Below are 16,070 nucleotides of genomic sequence, written 5' to 3'. Positions count from 1 at the left end.
GAGAAGAGAAGAGAAGAGAAGAGAAGAGAAGAGAAGAGAAGAGAAGAAAAGCTGGTTATGAAAAAAAAACAACAGAAAAATAACCATCAAGATGATAAGTCAAACCCAGAGGGAGGCCGATGTACAGGACCAGAGCCCAGGTCCACAGAGAAAACCAGTCTGTCACAGTACATCTCTGCTCCCACAGTCACTAATACTCCATGCAGCACTGAAACTGCCGGCGAAGACAGGCTGAGCGGGAGCCCTGCAGATGGCACGAAGCATCACAAGCACATTTAGCATTTTCTAGGGCATCCCTGCCAGAAGAGGCAACCCAGCTGTATCCACCCATCAAAGATTTCTGCTGACTGACATGACACTGCAGATGGATTTTTTGTGTAAGAATGTTCATCATTATATGCAAGATTACATTAATCTTTCATGCCTGTCTGTCCCTGGTGCCAGCATAGTTCAAGCTTTTTCTATGATGTTTTTGGATATTGTTAAAAATTATTAGTCTTGGTGTCTGAGAGGATTATTCTGTACCTAGCATTGTTACATCGTAGTTCTCTCCAAGCTTATTCACCAGAACAAAGCCCTTATTAAGTTCCAATCAAAGGAAAAGTATAAGAAAATTCAAAATATCAATATTCATAAATTTGCAAGGTTACATTATCATAAAAGATGTGTGCTAATAACTCATTTATAACCATACACGTATCACCAGTTACTACCTTTCAATGACATTCCTATACATACATGTTAAAAATCATCAGGATTGTTATAAAGAAACATAAGCTACGAAGCAAGTTTTAACATCTGGGTTTTATACCAAAGTTTACTTTTGAAAAAAAATTTAAATACTTTACAAACTTCACTTTCAAGTTATACTTTTTTTACTTTGTTTTTTTATTTAAGTAAGAGCTAAACTAGTCAAATTTTTCTTTAATGTCTCAAATGGAATTTGACTGCACACTAATGTAACATGTCTAAGCACAGAAACTTTCTAAATTTTTATTACTTTTATTTTATGTACATTGGTGTTTGCCTACGTGTGTGCCTGTGTAAGGGTGCAGGATCCCCGGGAATTGGAGTTACGAACAAGTTGTCAGTTGCCATATGGGTGCTGGGGATTGAAACCAACGCCTCTGAAAGAAAAAACAGTGCTCATAACCACAGTGCCATTTCTCCAGCCCCTAAGCACAGCAATCTTAATGGGTATTGGATAAGTTCAAAAATAAATCACACATTTTGTCTGAAAAAAAAACATAGCAAAAATATAAAACTGACTAAAAAAATCTACAGGTGTAAAATGTTTTAACAAGATGAATAAAATTAATGGCCTCTGGAGATGCATAACATATTCAGTGAAAAATGTGATATGAAATAGTAAACAGTGATCATAAAGAAAAGGATAAACTGTGGCTTATATAACTATGTGAAGTAGGGAGAATCAAAATAAACAGGATTATGTCCTGTTAGGGGTCCCAGAACCAGACAGCGCCTCGGTCATCCCTTCACAATCATGGAGCGAGGATGCTGAACAACTTCTTTAACTATGATACTGCTGCCTTATCCTAAGAAATCCACGCTCTCCACCATTTCCATATTAGAGATTTAAGAGTCTGTAATGTCCTGTTCTTTTACTGCAGTGCTCCTCCACTTTGGCATAAATGTTACTAGCTCGGAGAACTAACCCTAGGACAAATAATGTCTTGAGGGTAATACTAAATGTCCATAATGAATTTGTAATAAAATCAATAAAAGCGAATGCACCTTTCATAACTTGTGCCCTTACTCCTTATGTATACTTTATGGCTGAATTTCCTCAGATAGCCCAGTTTTCTACTGAGTGAAATAAGGAATGAGAAATCTACAAAAGAAGAACCACACACAGAACAAAAGAGAAACAACACAGTCACAGGGACCTAAAGCCAAAAGCACAACCCCATACAAAGGATGCACATGACCTCACAAGAGCTCCTCTTTCTGAATAAGCCCCGTTCTTTCAGGAGGTAGAATTATCTGGTGACTAGGCATCCCCAGGGGCCCTGAAGCTGACAGTGATCATGGCTATGTTCTGAAAAGCTTCTTTAAACCACGATGATGATAATTTATCAAGAGCAGGTCTAACACCTCTGTCAAAGCAAAGGGTGACTGAAGATTAAAGTGCCTGTTGTGAACGCACAGAGGGGCACAGAGCTTGGTGACTCGGCACACTAGGTAGAACGAATTTATTTTGTATCATTACAAGGAACAACATTAACTACAGTAGATAACAATTGTAAGAAGCTAACTGTCAACTCTCCTGTTCCCTGTACTAGGCAGTTTATAACTTGCACAAAAACTATCCAGTCAGTAAGACAGGCAAATTTGTGATGTGAACAGTGCTCCTGACCAGCAAGCCGTGTGGCCTTGGGCTGGATCAAGTGATGCATGAGTAGGCATAAAGGAAGTACCTTTTTTTTATGTGCACAAAGGCACTGAGGCACAAAGGCACAAACTCAATGGTTAACACTGTTCAATAACAAGATACTCTGACTCTAGCATAGGATCCAAAGCTAAGGTTCCTGTTACCCACAGGGAGAGCCAAATGCCTGCCCTGTGCTACAACATGCTACCTGCACTCTCTTCAACTCCAACCTACCAGGGAAACTGGAACTATCTGCTCTTGAGATTATTGTCTCTGACTTCTCCTCCTTCTTGTTTTGTGCATTATCCTGTCACCCAATGACCTCTCCAAACTATAGCATCATTAATGATATAAACTTTAATTCATTTTATTTCATTTCATTTTGAGAATGAGAGGGAGAAACATGCCACATGTCAGCCTGGACTTAACATTCATTCTCTTCTTTGACTGTTGGACCAATCTATTATTAGAGTAGATATCTGATTGTCCTAGGCATTTTCAGGATCCTTGCTGATGCTCTTGTTAGAGAAGATCCTTCATTGGTAGAAGTAGCAGCTTGGCGGGCTACAGTTTTAACTAAAATATTACAAAAAGTACTGATTTATGTTCAGAAGTGGTTAGGGATTCAGCACAAATCAAAGTGAACCAGCATAAATTTATTAATGTGTAGGATCTATGCTTAAAATAAATGTGTGAAAAAGTATTATCTATAGGTGTAATATTCAAATCATGCTGAATATTTCCACAGCATTGCTTCCTAATAAATTATCATATGGGATTGACGTATTTCCTATTCCACGTGGACTCACCAGTGCAGGTCTGTGTTAAATCAACGGGCACGCAGTAGATGCATGCTCTTTTGCATTATTCTTCATATATTACCTTCCATTAGATGGTGTATTGAATCTGGTTACATAATTTCATGAAAATGAAACTCCTAATCTAAGGTCCATATTTGTACATTTTAAGCAAGATAGGCAGAAAGGTCAAAAGTTTCTGGCGTCCACATGTTTGTTAAGTTTTTGGTACAACAAGAAAATATTTTAATGTAAAAGTTTTGCTGATATACATCAGATCCTCTCATAAGCAAAGGATGCAATTGTATAGTTCCACCTGTAGGAGGAGTGTCAGGCAGCTAGTAATCAACCATTTTGAACAAATACAAAAAAGGATTGTGCTTTCTGAAATAGCTTATGGTACATTATAATGTTAAACACAAATGTTATGCTAAAACATAATAAATTATACTTAGGAATTTGGAAGATGTACAGAGCATACTTCACTCACCAATATTACTGAAAGAAGAAAATAACACATCTTTAATACTTCTGCCTCAGGTCAAGACCCATGCCCTGATATCTCCCTTCCTCTTCTTCCTCATCCCCTGCCTCTTCCTCCTTCCTCCCTCTTCCTCCTTCTTTTCCTCTTCCTACTCTATCTTTTCCTCATCTTCTTTCCCTAATTGTGATTCAGCTGGTGAAACCATCTTTTTCAAACTATATTTTAACACTTTTACTAAAAAAAAAATCCAGCAACTGTATATCAAGATGTGGTAAGCAAATTGCTGAGTGCAGCATAAGATTCAGCTGTGTCTGGACTCAAGCCTGGATGGGATACATTTTGCTGGGGGCCTTTCCAAAGCCACTTTGCCCTTCTCCGGTAATAGAATTTACATTTGATTCAGGTATCTTCCTTCATCCTTCAACTGAGAGACTCTACCCTCAGGTTCTAGGAAAGGAAACAATTGTCCTATGTTGAACACAGATAATCAAACCGAAAGAAATTCTAACACATCTTAGGGTCTCCTCTTCTGACATATGCATGCTTCTCTTCATCCCACTAGGCAAGATCAAAAAAGGATAAAATTAATGGTCCACTGATTTTTGAAGACAGGAAAAGACAGATTCAAGACAAATTAAAAATTGTGAACATATAGCTAAAATTACAAAATAAACTCCCAAGGTACTATGATACTATGTATCCCTTTACCACCCCCTCAATGCATCCTTTTCTTTAATATGCCTGCTACCCTCCTTTCTCTGCCTCCTTGGGCTCTTAAGAAGTAGCTGGACCGTGTGGTTTTCTTGAGCCCTCATCGAAATTAGTATCACTTCCAGACACCATAAGTTTTTATGCACTAAAACAACATTCAGGCCTCAGTATCTGTTTGAATCCATAACTTTGCATACTGCAAGAAACAAGAACACCAAAAGAGATTTATTTGCTAGTTTGTCAGGCTTTCCTCAAAAGCTTGGGCACAAGTGGCGTAGTCGCCTCAAACTCCTAAGTCCAAGGTACTCTAGTGCCTCGGTTCCAGTGATGGATTCATAAACTGACTGATAGATCTTAACACCCATGCAAACTGCTGTTTAGTGCTCACATATGTAAAATATAGAAGCTGTAAATGAGCTTGAGAGTCATTTAAGTTTAGATATCAAAATCACTCCAATCTTTGGAACTATTCAGTAGAAAATAGGAATGAGTCTGAGTTGTGTATTTCCCTTGCAGATCACCTGTAAGTACTCTCAAAGTTATAGCCGGAAAAGCTAACTTTTTCACTATAAAAATAGTTCATTTGAGGGTTTTTTCGTCTTTCTTATTTTATTATTTGTTTGTTTGTTTGTTTTTAATAAAGTATGCATTACTAAATAGGTCAGGCTGTCCTCAGACCCCCAGTCTTCCTCATCAGTCTATCAAGTGCCAGGATTACAGGCATGGGCTGACAAGTTGGGCTCCTCCTTACTGAGAGCAACTTCTCTTTAACCTCCATGCTGGGAGATGTCACTGGGGTGACTGAACTTCCTACAGAGCTTCTTTGGGGAGCAACTTCTTTCTACCTGAGCTCTTTAAGACACTGAATTTCAGAGACCTTATTAACAGTGTGAGACTCATCTCCATCTGGCACAGCTGAGCAAAGCCAGGTCCCTCCTCAAGAAACATGTCATTAGGACTGAGAGACTCCAGCAGGGCTTGTCTCCTGAGTAGCCTAATTACATAATAGAATCTATTGACTACAGTGTGAGGCAGATTCCCTCTGCTATGGTGATGTTGTATGGGAATAAAGCCAGGAAAGTTCTGGTAGTAAGCAATGTCCACCCTTCTTGGTGGACATAAGTTGAGTTTTAATAAAGAAGATGAATTTGGTCACCAAAATGTAAATGCCCCAAGAGACATTATTGACATTCTTTCTATTAATTTTTTGGTTAGCTAAATCCCATCTTCCTTAACAAGAAGCTAAGTATATTCAACAATTGATCTTTTGCCCAGTTTCTCCAAAATCAACTAAAGGCAGCATCCTAGTGTTTAGTTTTGACCTAACCAGCAGGGGTCAGGATCAGAACAAAAAACAACCCAAGGGAGGAGCCACAGAAAAACACTAGGCAGAAGTGTGAAAATAACACACATCTTCTTGAAGATGTCAAAAACCATAGTTTCCTTCCAAATAATTCCTAACAATTGTTACCATGAAAGAAGTTGCCGGAGTCAGTGTTTCTACTGCTGCAACAAAACACCATGACCAAAAACACCATGAGACAAACAGGAATTCAAACAGGGTAAGATCCTAGAGCCAGAAACTAATGCAGAAGCCATGGAGGGGTGCTGCTTACTAGATTGTTTCACACAGCTGGCTTAGTCAGCTTCCTTATAGAACCCAGGACCACCACTGCCCTAGGGATGACACCATCCACAGGGTGTCGGGCCCTCCCTCATAGATCTCTAATTGAGGAAATGCCTTCAACAGTAGAATCTCTAGTAGGCATTTTCTCAACTGACCCCCCTATTCCGCTCTGATATCTCTAACTTGTGTCAGCTTGATATCCAAAACCATCCAGTAAGACATCTGAAATATTGTTATTTCAATACAAGATAGCACAATAAAAGAATGGCAGCTCCAAAGCTGGCACAGGTTACAGGACACAGGAAGAAAGCCCCACTGTTCTGAGCAGCTCTCCATGCTTAAGCAGGATAATGGTGGGCTCCCCATGGAGTTTTAAGTGGTAAAGTTACACAGAGATCAAACAAAACAAACAAACAAAAAACAACAAAGCCGCACTGGTCACATCGGTCTTTATGCCCGCAAGCTTCAGCAGAGGCTCCACCTTCTCGTAATAGACTTGGACGGATTCTCTTCTGTGACTCCGAGGGTTGAGGAGGATCTTGAGAGCCTTTGGCCTACCCTTGAAACCTAAAATAAAAATGAGTAAGGTTAGGTTGTCCACCAGAATATCACACGTATATCTAAATGGCATTTGCTATTTGTACCTTAGATTCTTGCTTGGATGTGTTTCCTTTTTTGACTGGCTGCTTTACTACAGGTGAAACACCATGTGCTCCCTCTTCCAGTCATGCATTATAAGAAACATTTTATTCAGAAAGAAAAATATAAACAACAGCAGCAATTCACAAACACAAGAGCAATGCTGATGCCTGCTGAACCACTCACAGATTGGGTGCTGCTTTGTGGAGACAGTCTGTGGGCTGTGACAAACAGCAAGGTGCATTTCTTCTTCTTCAATATATACATATACTGGAACTGGACACCTACTGACCTCAGACGTACTGACATCTGACCTACCCCATGACTCCAGGGACAGAATTGAGCAAGCAGGGGTGGGTCACTGTTACCAGCCAGTGCAGTACATGCTGGGAGCTAAAAGAGGGATTTAGGTCAGAGTTCAAATCCTAGGAGGGGGCAGAGTAGAAAATGCTTTTCTCTTGGGGACTGGGAAACCACTCCCTCCCAAAAGCAATCGGTCACTGTGCTGCCTCACAGTTGGGACTGAGATTTGATACTGCAATTTTCTGGGCTCACAAGATGCTTAGCACTGAGAACCCACTTGGAGCAGGTGCAGAGCAAATTGTCTGTTGTTAAGAAGGGGCAGGAGCCAAAAGGAAGCTGACAACCATTTCTTTTGTGGTAAGCTCCTCTCAGAAGACAGCGTTTTAAGGTTACAAAAGCAGTGAGCATTCATTTTGAATAAAATCATCACTAAAGATAAGTGAAAGCAAATGTCCATTTATATCAAATTCTGTGTTTTATACTACACTTAGAATATCTTTCCCTTTCATGATATTTGAAGTAAGAGACCTATAACCGGCACACACTGTTCTGAAACCAGGGGGGCTTGGGATGAAGAACGGAAGAGCCATGGACATTCTCATGAAACTGTTTCTCAGGAAACCATCAGGTTCTGTTTTGTAAGGAGCTTCACCGGCCTCCTGTTCACACGTGCTGAGACTCCCATCCACGCCCCATGCCTCACTTTTTCTTCTTGTATTTCAGTGAGCACCGAGAATCCTATATTGCAAGTGCTAGCTCCTGAGCCTTCTGAATCTATTACCACCAACCCTCTCTGGTATAGGGAAGGCACCGCACCTGTGCGAGCATGCTTCCCCTAGTCTGTGTAGCTCCAGCATAGCCGCTCCTGTCAGTGCTTCACTGTTCTGAAACTGACCTGGCAACTCTGCTGTGAGCAATGCTGCCCAGATCCCTTAAAATGGCCGTCAGAGACTTCCAATACCATCTGAACCCAGTTCCTCTCCTCCTGCATTCAACCTTCAAGAGAGACTTATGGGACATTTTGCTTTCTATCCTGGCCAGAGAAAATGCAGTTGGTACGAAGCAAAGTGCAGGGACACAAAGCAGAGGCACGAAACACTATGGGAGTTTGTGGGGTGGGAGTTTATGAGGTGGGAGTCTATGGGGGAAATGGGGATGTATGAGGTGCATTTAAGGCAGTGTTGTTTCTTAGGGATCTTCAAGAGGGATTGATCAAGCCCTTTTGAAGAAAAAAGTATTTGTGTGGGGTCCGCCCACCTAGAATGCCTTCCCCCATTGCTCTCCAATTCATCAACAGTCCGACAGGGCTGGAACTTCTATGCGTTACCAGCCTAAGCGAACACACACAGAGCTGAGTTAACACGGGCTCTTCCTGGGCAGCTTCAACTCCCTTGTGACAACTTGGACCATTGTACTGCATCAGATGCCAAAGCTGCTGCTGGGCTTTCTTCATTCAGACAGTTTTCTGTTTTGGTTTCAAACTTGCTTTAAAAAACGAAATAAAAATTCTACCATTTTTTTCAAGGATGGCTCCAAATCCCACTTCCTCCCAGGAGCCTTTCTTCATCATCTCTGGAGCCCACCAGGTTCACTGTTCTGCTCCCATTTTTCTCCAGGCTCTTCTGTTAACTTGTTCTTGTACCATTTTCACAATAATTGTAAAAGACAATAAGTTGTCTCTGATAGGACAACTTGTGACTTCCAGTAACCAACCACGGTTCAATTAAAAATGGGAGGCTTGACTGTAATATGTTACACTGTGCCAGGCTTTTTAAATATTCAGCTTGACAGGCTACATGGACTAAGCAAATGACAAAAAAAAAGGAAATTTTATCTTAGAATAACAATAGTTACATGAAACATTCCAATGTTAGAAAAATCTTATTTTCAGAAATTAAAAAAATTGATTCAGGCAAGAAGTAGCAGATCCCTGATTCACTGGATGAAAATTAGGGAAGGCCATTTATATAATCCTAAACTTTCCCCTTACAAGATACCAAAGCAGCAGCAGCAGCAGCTGTGTGTTGTGAGATTCTGGATCTGATGAACATATTATTGTTCTCTCTTAGCCAGGCCAGAGCCGGGAGCTGGCTTTAAACTTCAGGTACCATGAGTCAGAAGTAAGCCCGTCTTTGTCCATCTACATTTAGTGGTCTACGTTAGTCTGAAGGTCCTCTTTTCTTTTGTAAACAGACAGTATCCGTACAGTTGGTGCTATAAAACCTGACATTAATTTCTCCGTTTTTCTATGATCCTAAATTCATCACCAACACCTCCACGCCAGCTGTGTATCAGGCAGAAGCAGGGGATCTGAGGCTCCATTAGTGAAGCCCCTGTCCTTACAAAGGTGACATCTTAATGGCTGGACACAGAAACAAAGCAATTCAGAATAGGCCAGAAGGTATCTATTCTAAGGACAAAATTACAGGAGAGAGAGAGAGAGAGAGAGAGAGAGAGAGAGAGAGAGAATAGGTGGCTCTCTGGAAGGGAAAGTCAGGACCCACAGAGCCCTCCAGTTATTTCTGGGGACTCTGGCTTTGGCTGCTTAGAAAGAGATGTATGGTGAATTTTGAGCAGAGCAGTAATATAACCTCTGGTTTTAAATAATCTCACTCTGTGTAGACGCTGGTATTCTTCTTAGAAGAACCACAGGAAGACAAAGTCAGTGCAGCTGGCAACATTCTGGGTAGCAGACAATTGGTCTTGGATCAGAGTGGGTGCCATAGATGCTAAAATTAAATTTTGCAAGTGTTTTAAAAGTGGAACTGAAACAGGGAGATACAATGTTCGCCACCAGTTCTTATACACAGTGTATCCCTCTGCTTCCTCCGTATCTACTCACCTTTGACTCCCCGGGGACACTTTTTCCCTCAGGTGCCATATCCAAAGGGTCAGAACTTCTTCCACTTTAAAAATCTGCTTTTAACATCTATGGCACCTACTCTGATCAGAGCCAACTTGGACTACGTAAAGAGGTCTGGATCAGCTAGGGCTATATGGCTGGACCCTGTCAAAAACAATAGCAATCGCAGAAAGGGATTATGGAAGAGTGTGAATAAGGTAAAAGACTCAAGAGCTTCGATGGATTCAACACAGAGACTGAGAGAACATGTGTGAAAATATCTAATTGCCCCCAGCATAGTAAAGCAGAGTGCCAATAGATGCTTTAGTTTTTAAGAGGGGAAAAATCACAGCAACCCAGGCAGTTGTACAGGTTGGGCAAACTGGAGGCCTGAAGGACTGGTGTCAGAGCTGAGAGTTTTTAAGGGTGCGAGGAGAGAGGTGGAGGGAAGACAGCCACATCTCCGGAGATGAATGGTTCATAGAGGTGGTCACCCTGTTAGAGGACTGCAGGGGGAGCTGTAGGCCCTCAGGAGAGCTGGGTCACTCCTAAGGCAAGAGAGAATCCAAATATCCGAGTGTGGGGAGTGATAAGCAGGTAAGAGTGTAGACTTTGCTGTTGGAGGGCCATTCCTCTCAGAGGACAGAGTGAGGGTGTCTGGAGCTGCAGGAAGCAAGGAACAGTGCTCAGGCAGTCTTGCAGAGCATGAGAGGATAGGGTCGGTAAGGAGGGAGTCTTCTTTGGTGCTGGGGTAGAAATTGCACTGCTAATAGTTCTGGCTATAAGGTCTGCTCCTAAGCAGGATGGATTTGAGAACATCTCTCTTCAGCCTCTAGTAAAACTAGCAGAGGTGCAACATTGCCCAAGGCTAGGGCTCTCAATCAGCTGACTATGCTGTCCAAACCTGAAGCCTGTGAGGCCTTAGGGCAAAGCTTTCCTTTGCCCTGAAGGACCTCAGTGGAAATGTGAATTTGAGGACCTTCTGTAGACAAGGAAAAGAGTAAACAGGGGACAGAACCCAAAATCTTAATCTACTTTTCCCAAGACACCTCCTGGGAGGCAAATACTGATAATGTTCTAGGAATCCTTCCAGAAATACATAGGCACACACAAGCAGTCGGCATATGTGCTCTACGTCTCGATGTGTCGTCTTTGTTTCTGGTCAGTGTTTATTTTAAACATGATTTTGGAGCTAGTGAGATAGTTCAGGGGTTAAAGCATCTGCCTCCAAATCTGATGGCCTGGGTTGGATTCTCTTTGACAAAGGATATGTAATTAGGATGTCTATTTCCTTATAGTTTTAATTTAGTGTTTTCTCGCAAGAGAAATTGGAAAATGCAAATATTTAAAACACTGCTTCCATTTTTCTGCAAGCTTATACATCATCCCATATTTTTCAAGTGAGTTCTGTGTGTTTCCCTCGTTGTTTTAGTTATAACAGTGTTTTGGCCTGGAGCAAAATCATGGCTGCTTGTTGTGTAGTGAGAAATACATTCCATGGTCTCTTTGGCTTTGTGTTTTTATTTATGGCATTTCCTTCATGCTGAGATTTCTCAGTTTTATATACTTACTACTGAGTTTCTCTAGCATTTATTCTATGGCATCTGAATGTGTCATATTTAAAAGTCCTTTGGGACTTTAAACACATCCATTTCTCTCTTAATACTTTTGTGGTCTCAATTTCATATTCTTAAAAATTCTATCTGAAATTTATCTTGGTAGAAGAAATAAAATGGAAGTTTGGCTTTATATTTCTCCACTTGGCAGTGCACCTGACCTAACAGCACTCAATAATCAGCCTTTTCCTGTGGATTCTGTTTGTTTCCATGATTAATAGCTTGGGTTTTCCCTGTTTTATGCTAGGGTTTGTACTCAGGACCCCATGTAGCTTGCCTAGGAAACACAAACCCAGCCCTAGCTCCAGCTCCCAGAGTTCAGTGCTACCCTCAGATGCACAAAAATGTTGAAGGTGTAGCTCCTCGGGTGTGTGGTGGGAGGGCTGTTCATTGAGTCACGTGTAGTGCTTTGTTGTGGCTGTTGTTGATGTTTGGGATGCTGGGAACCGAACCCAAGGCTTTGTGCATGCTTCATACTTGCTTGAGCCATACCCCACGTTATCATTAAAATCAATCTATCTAGCATCGTAAATCCTTCTGGTTTTACAGAATTGCATTAAGATAAATTTACCTTAAAGAATTTTATGACGGTCATTTTTTACACAAAACACATATCTCCCCATAATTAATTCTTCTATATCCCTCAGTTTCATGCTATTTTCAGATAAATGTTGAACAGCTGTACCGTTTCACCTTTTCTGTCGTGGCCGTCAATATAGCTCCCCCCATCCATCTCCTAACTTTATGTCACCTACAGAAATCAAAACTTTTGATTTCTGCACATAAACTACCTCTAATTCTCTCAATTTTCATCATAAGGTTTCCATGTAACCTCTTAGATTGTCTAGGTCAACAATGACATTTATCAGCAATAGTGATCATTTTACATGCCTCTTACCAACTGTTAGAAAAGTTCACTTGTTCTGGATTCTACCTGCAGTGGTTGGTCCCCACCTGTCTAGGCCCTAATCAGGTCAGCTCTAGAATGTGGGAGGAATACCTTGAGTGTTTTCCCTCAGAAGTCAGACACATGTTATCATGTTGCCAACACATCCATGTTCTATGATTGTTAGCATTCAGACACAAGGCTGATTCCAAGCTTCCTGTTTCAGACTTGTATTGTCATGCTGACATCAAGTCTCTGACCGGCTGGCCAATCTTTTAAACACCATCCACGTGCTCAGCTACAGCCTGAACTACTCTTAATTGCCATTCACACACTCACATACATCAAGCCCTCCAGCCTTTGCTTCTTTATACAAGTAGTAACGATTTGAGATTTGCCAGCCACTAATCTTTCTTCTAAATCCCCAGCTTCCTTTTAGGAATGATTTTGATTATGTTGTGATTCTCTGGCAGATCATTTTTTGCAGTATGATGGAGAACTGTCTAATCTCACTCACATGCAACTCTGTCCCACTTTCTCAGGTCAGCTTTATTCCTATTGCTGTGATAAAATACCCTGACCCAAAAGCAATCCAGGGGAAGGGAGGGTCTGCTTATCATACAGTTCCATGTATTGTAGTCTATTATTGCAGGAAAGTCATAATGGCAAATACTATTTTTTCCCCTTCCTGGTAGCATACATCATCATTTAGGGAATTGGAAATATATTTATTTGACCTCTTAAATTCCTCTTGTATTAGTAGGACAGGATCTCCTTGCATCAAAAGTTTTGTATTTCTACTTTCTGCCATATAGATATAGATATAGATATTCATATATATATAGAGAGAGAATAAAATATAAAAATATAAAACAGATTTCAATTGCATTAAAGAAATCCAGTTAAAGAGATTGACACAGTGATAAGCTGTATTATAGAACAATTTCCAAAAAGCTATGGTATAAAACACAAAAAAATCAAAAAGCACTTATGTTAATTCCTAAGGTATATTGAAAAGGCTTAGACAAATATTTGATGGAGAACCAATGATCTATCAAAACCAGGTTTTATGACAGACATCTAAATTCATTGGAAGAAGTATTAAGCATGTAAAGGGTAACTACTTCATTACTGCCAGGTTAATCTTTTCAGCCTCTGTCTCATACTGACCCTCCTTATGTAGGAAGTTAGGGTTGGTAGAAAATATTTAAGAGCTGGCAAATGCTTTTCTAAATTAATAGCAGCATAGGAAATCAACACCGATCCTTTTGCTCAGAACTTAAGTTCATTCACTTTCCAGAAACAAATCAATTAGAACCCTAGGCCAGCAGTAGAGCTGGAGGGTCAGGCTGCCCTTCGTATAGACAAAACTGTTCGCTTTGTAAGGCAGCCTCTAGTTTTCAGTCCTTGTCTTGGACTCAGTGTGATGTCCCTGAGCTCCACTGGGCATTCCGCCTTCATCATCTCACAAGAGAAAGGAAGATGCTGAGAAGCAGGTGGCCCAGAGGACAGCACTGGTGAGCAATGAAGCCAAGGCAAAATTCACCACTTACTATTACCGGATGATTCTATAACCCTGTTTTCCATGAAAAGAACTAAGTATATAAAAGTGCTCAGAGACTGTGAAAGCAGAGTGAGGCAGGTAAGGCATGGTCCTTTGAGGTTTTGTTTTATTTTGTTTTCTTGAATGATTCATATGCCAGATAGCTGAAAGGGAGGTTGTTTATTTGTTTGTTTGTTTGTTTGTTTGATGAGAAAACAGGTATGCCTTCTTTACTGAATATTTCCACAGAGAATAGGAATATAGAAACAATACAAGGATGGATGCCAGATAAGCAGCTACAAAGAACCCAGTGATCAACATTTTAGCCTGTCACAACACCAGGCATCAGATTCAGAACCTCATCCAGGGACAGACTGATTAATATAAAACTATACTGAGACATTTAAATCCTTACCCCTTAGAAAAAAATGAATTTCACAGGGGCAGTGATCACTTATTCATAACTGTACAATAGTGTAAGCACCTCCCCGGTAGATAATCCAGGATTTAAATAGAAGCACGAGTCAACATTAATATGCAACTGACTGGATTCTCAGTCCCTTGGTAACCTTTCAATTCATACTCTGGAGTAGAGACCTTTTTAGCTCGCCAGTTTGCAATGAACCAGCAGTGTAAAACAGAATGGCCAACTGCTCCTCTGTCAGTAACAAATGTGCTAATATGTACTAGTTTAAACTTGATCTATCAGTGAGTCAATGAACCATGAAGGGTGGGGGTTAATCAGGGTGTTCTCCAAACAAAGGCTCCCGAGAGCTGCAGGGACACCACCCCCAGACTCACATCTGTGCTGTTTTTGAGTTTGAGTGTGATGGGAATGGCTGGGTGCTCAACACAAGTTAGGAGCCCAGAATCATGCAATAGTCTTTTAGATATTCACGACTATTTCATACAAGAAAGCAACCAAATTGTTGGAAAGCAGAAGCCCAAACAGGAGAAATAAACTCCTCGGCTAACCGCACTGCCTGAGAGTTTCTGAGAGTACAGCCTGCTCTGTTAATGAGTAACAGCGATGGTAAAAGCCTTTCACGGAAGGTCTGACTATTTCCCAGCAGTGCTTAGAGGGGAAGATATTCTTTATCTTAGGTGATTTATAGTGAAATGTATTGATTTCTCTTTATTGTCAAACAAAAGCATATGTGTACTGATCTTTACTCCGAGAGATATAAATAATTCCAACGCCACAGTCAGTTTGTCTTAAAGTTTAAAAATAAATTTGCATGCAATTTGCCAGTGTGAACAAATCTCTTTTTCTACCAGCTAACATGAAGGGACAGACAATTAACAGAAGGAATCACCTGCTGATGGAATGATGTCAATGCTTCAGTATTTAGATAATAATAGAGCCAACACCAGCTAGATCGAGAAGGAACAAATGAAAGGAGAGACAGATAGGAGACAGTTCACCCAATAGACTACATTACCTTTTACCAACCATAGGCTCAGTTACAATAATTATCATTTAAATACAATTAACATCTCAGGAATCTAATTTGATGGCACAACTGAACATTTAGTCACCCACCAAAGTAGAAAATTATAAAATAACAGATAATTATTTCATGACTGTTTTTAATCTGATAATTTAATCCTGTTAGAAAGTTTCACTAAAGTAGCTTTCTCTGGATCACATGTAAGTTCTATAACTGAATGTAGTTTTTAAAAAAATATTCTCAGAAATCTGCAAGGTCTCTCTCAAAAGCTGAAAGGAACAAACACCCAAGGGAAGAGACAGTATCCGGAATGGGAAAAATTTTGCCAACCACACATCAGATGGCAGTTAATAGCTAGACCATGGAATGAACTCCAAAAATCAAACACTAGAAAACCAAATACTCCAATCAATAAATGAACAGATAAACTGAATACACAGTCATAAAAAGAAAAAATACAAACAGTGGGTAAATATTCTATCTAAAAATTAATGTTGGGGTGCTCGCACCCAATTAATACATTTATAACACAAACTTTGTTAGCTATGGCTCTGAAAACATTATGAAAGAAGCCCCGGAAATATTTTTAGAACCAGAGGAGCAGGAAATCTGCTGTGAGATAGTCTTTGATAAAACAAACAAGAAAATAGGACACAAAATAGAGGGGTATGGAAGAAGGGGTGGATTCCCAAGGAGTTGTGGAAAAGAAAGAAAGAAAGAAAGAAAGAAAGGAAGAAAGAAAGAAAGAAAGAAAGAAAGAAAGAAAGAAAGAAAGAAAG

The 16,070-nt window shown here is 40.3% G+C and overlaps 1 protein-coding gene across 2 annotated transcripts in view; it reads right to left on the bottom strand.

Annotated features, from left to right (window-relative positions):
* Cerkl (ceramide kinase like) overlaps positions 1-16,070 on the bottom strand; it is a 93,234-nt gene that overhangs the window by 29,606 nt on the left and 47,558 nt on the right. For both annotated transcript variants that reach the window (XM_028762859.1, XM_028762860.1), the window contains exon 3: positions 6,447-6,578. In XM_028762859.1, the coding sequence (XP_028618692.1) occupies positions 6,447-6,578 (132 nt within the window). The remainder of the gene's footprint in view (positions 1-6,446; positions 6,579-16,070) is intronic.

Source organism: Grammomys surdaster, unplaced genomic scaffold, assembly GCF_004785775.1.
Source record: "Grammomys surdaster isolate TR1022 unplaced genomic scaffold, NIH_TR_1.0 136, whole genome shotgun sequence".
NCBI lineage: Eukaryota > Metazoa > Chordata > Mammalia > Rodentia > Muridae > Grammomys > Grammomys surdaster.
Note: the sequence above shows the minus strand (reverse complement) of the source record. Positions and strands in the feature narration are given on the sequence as shown.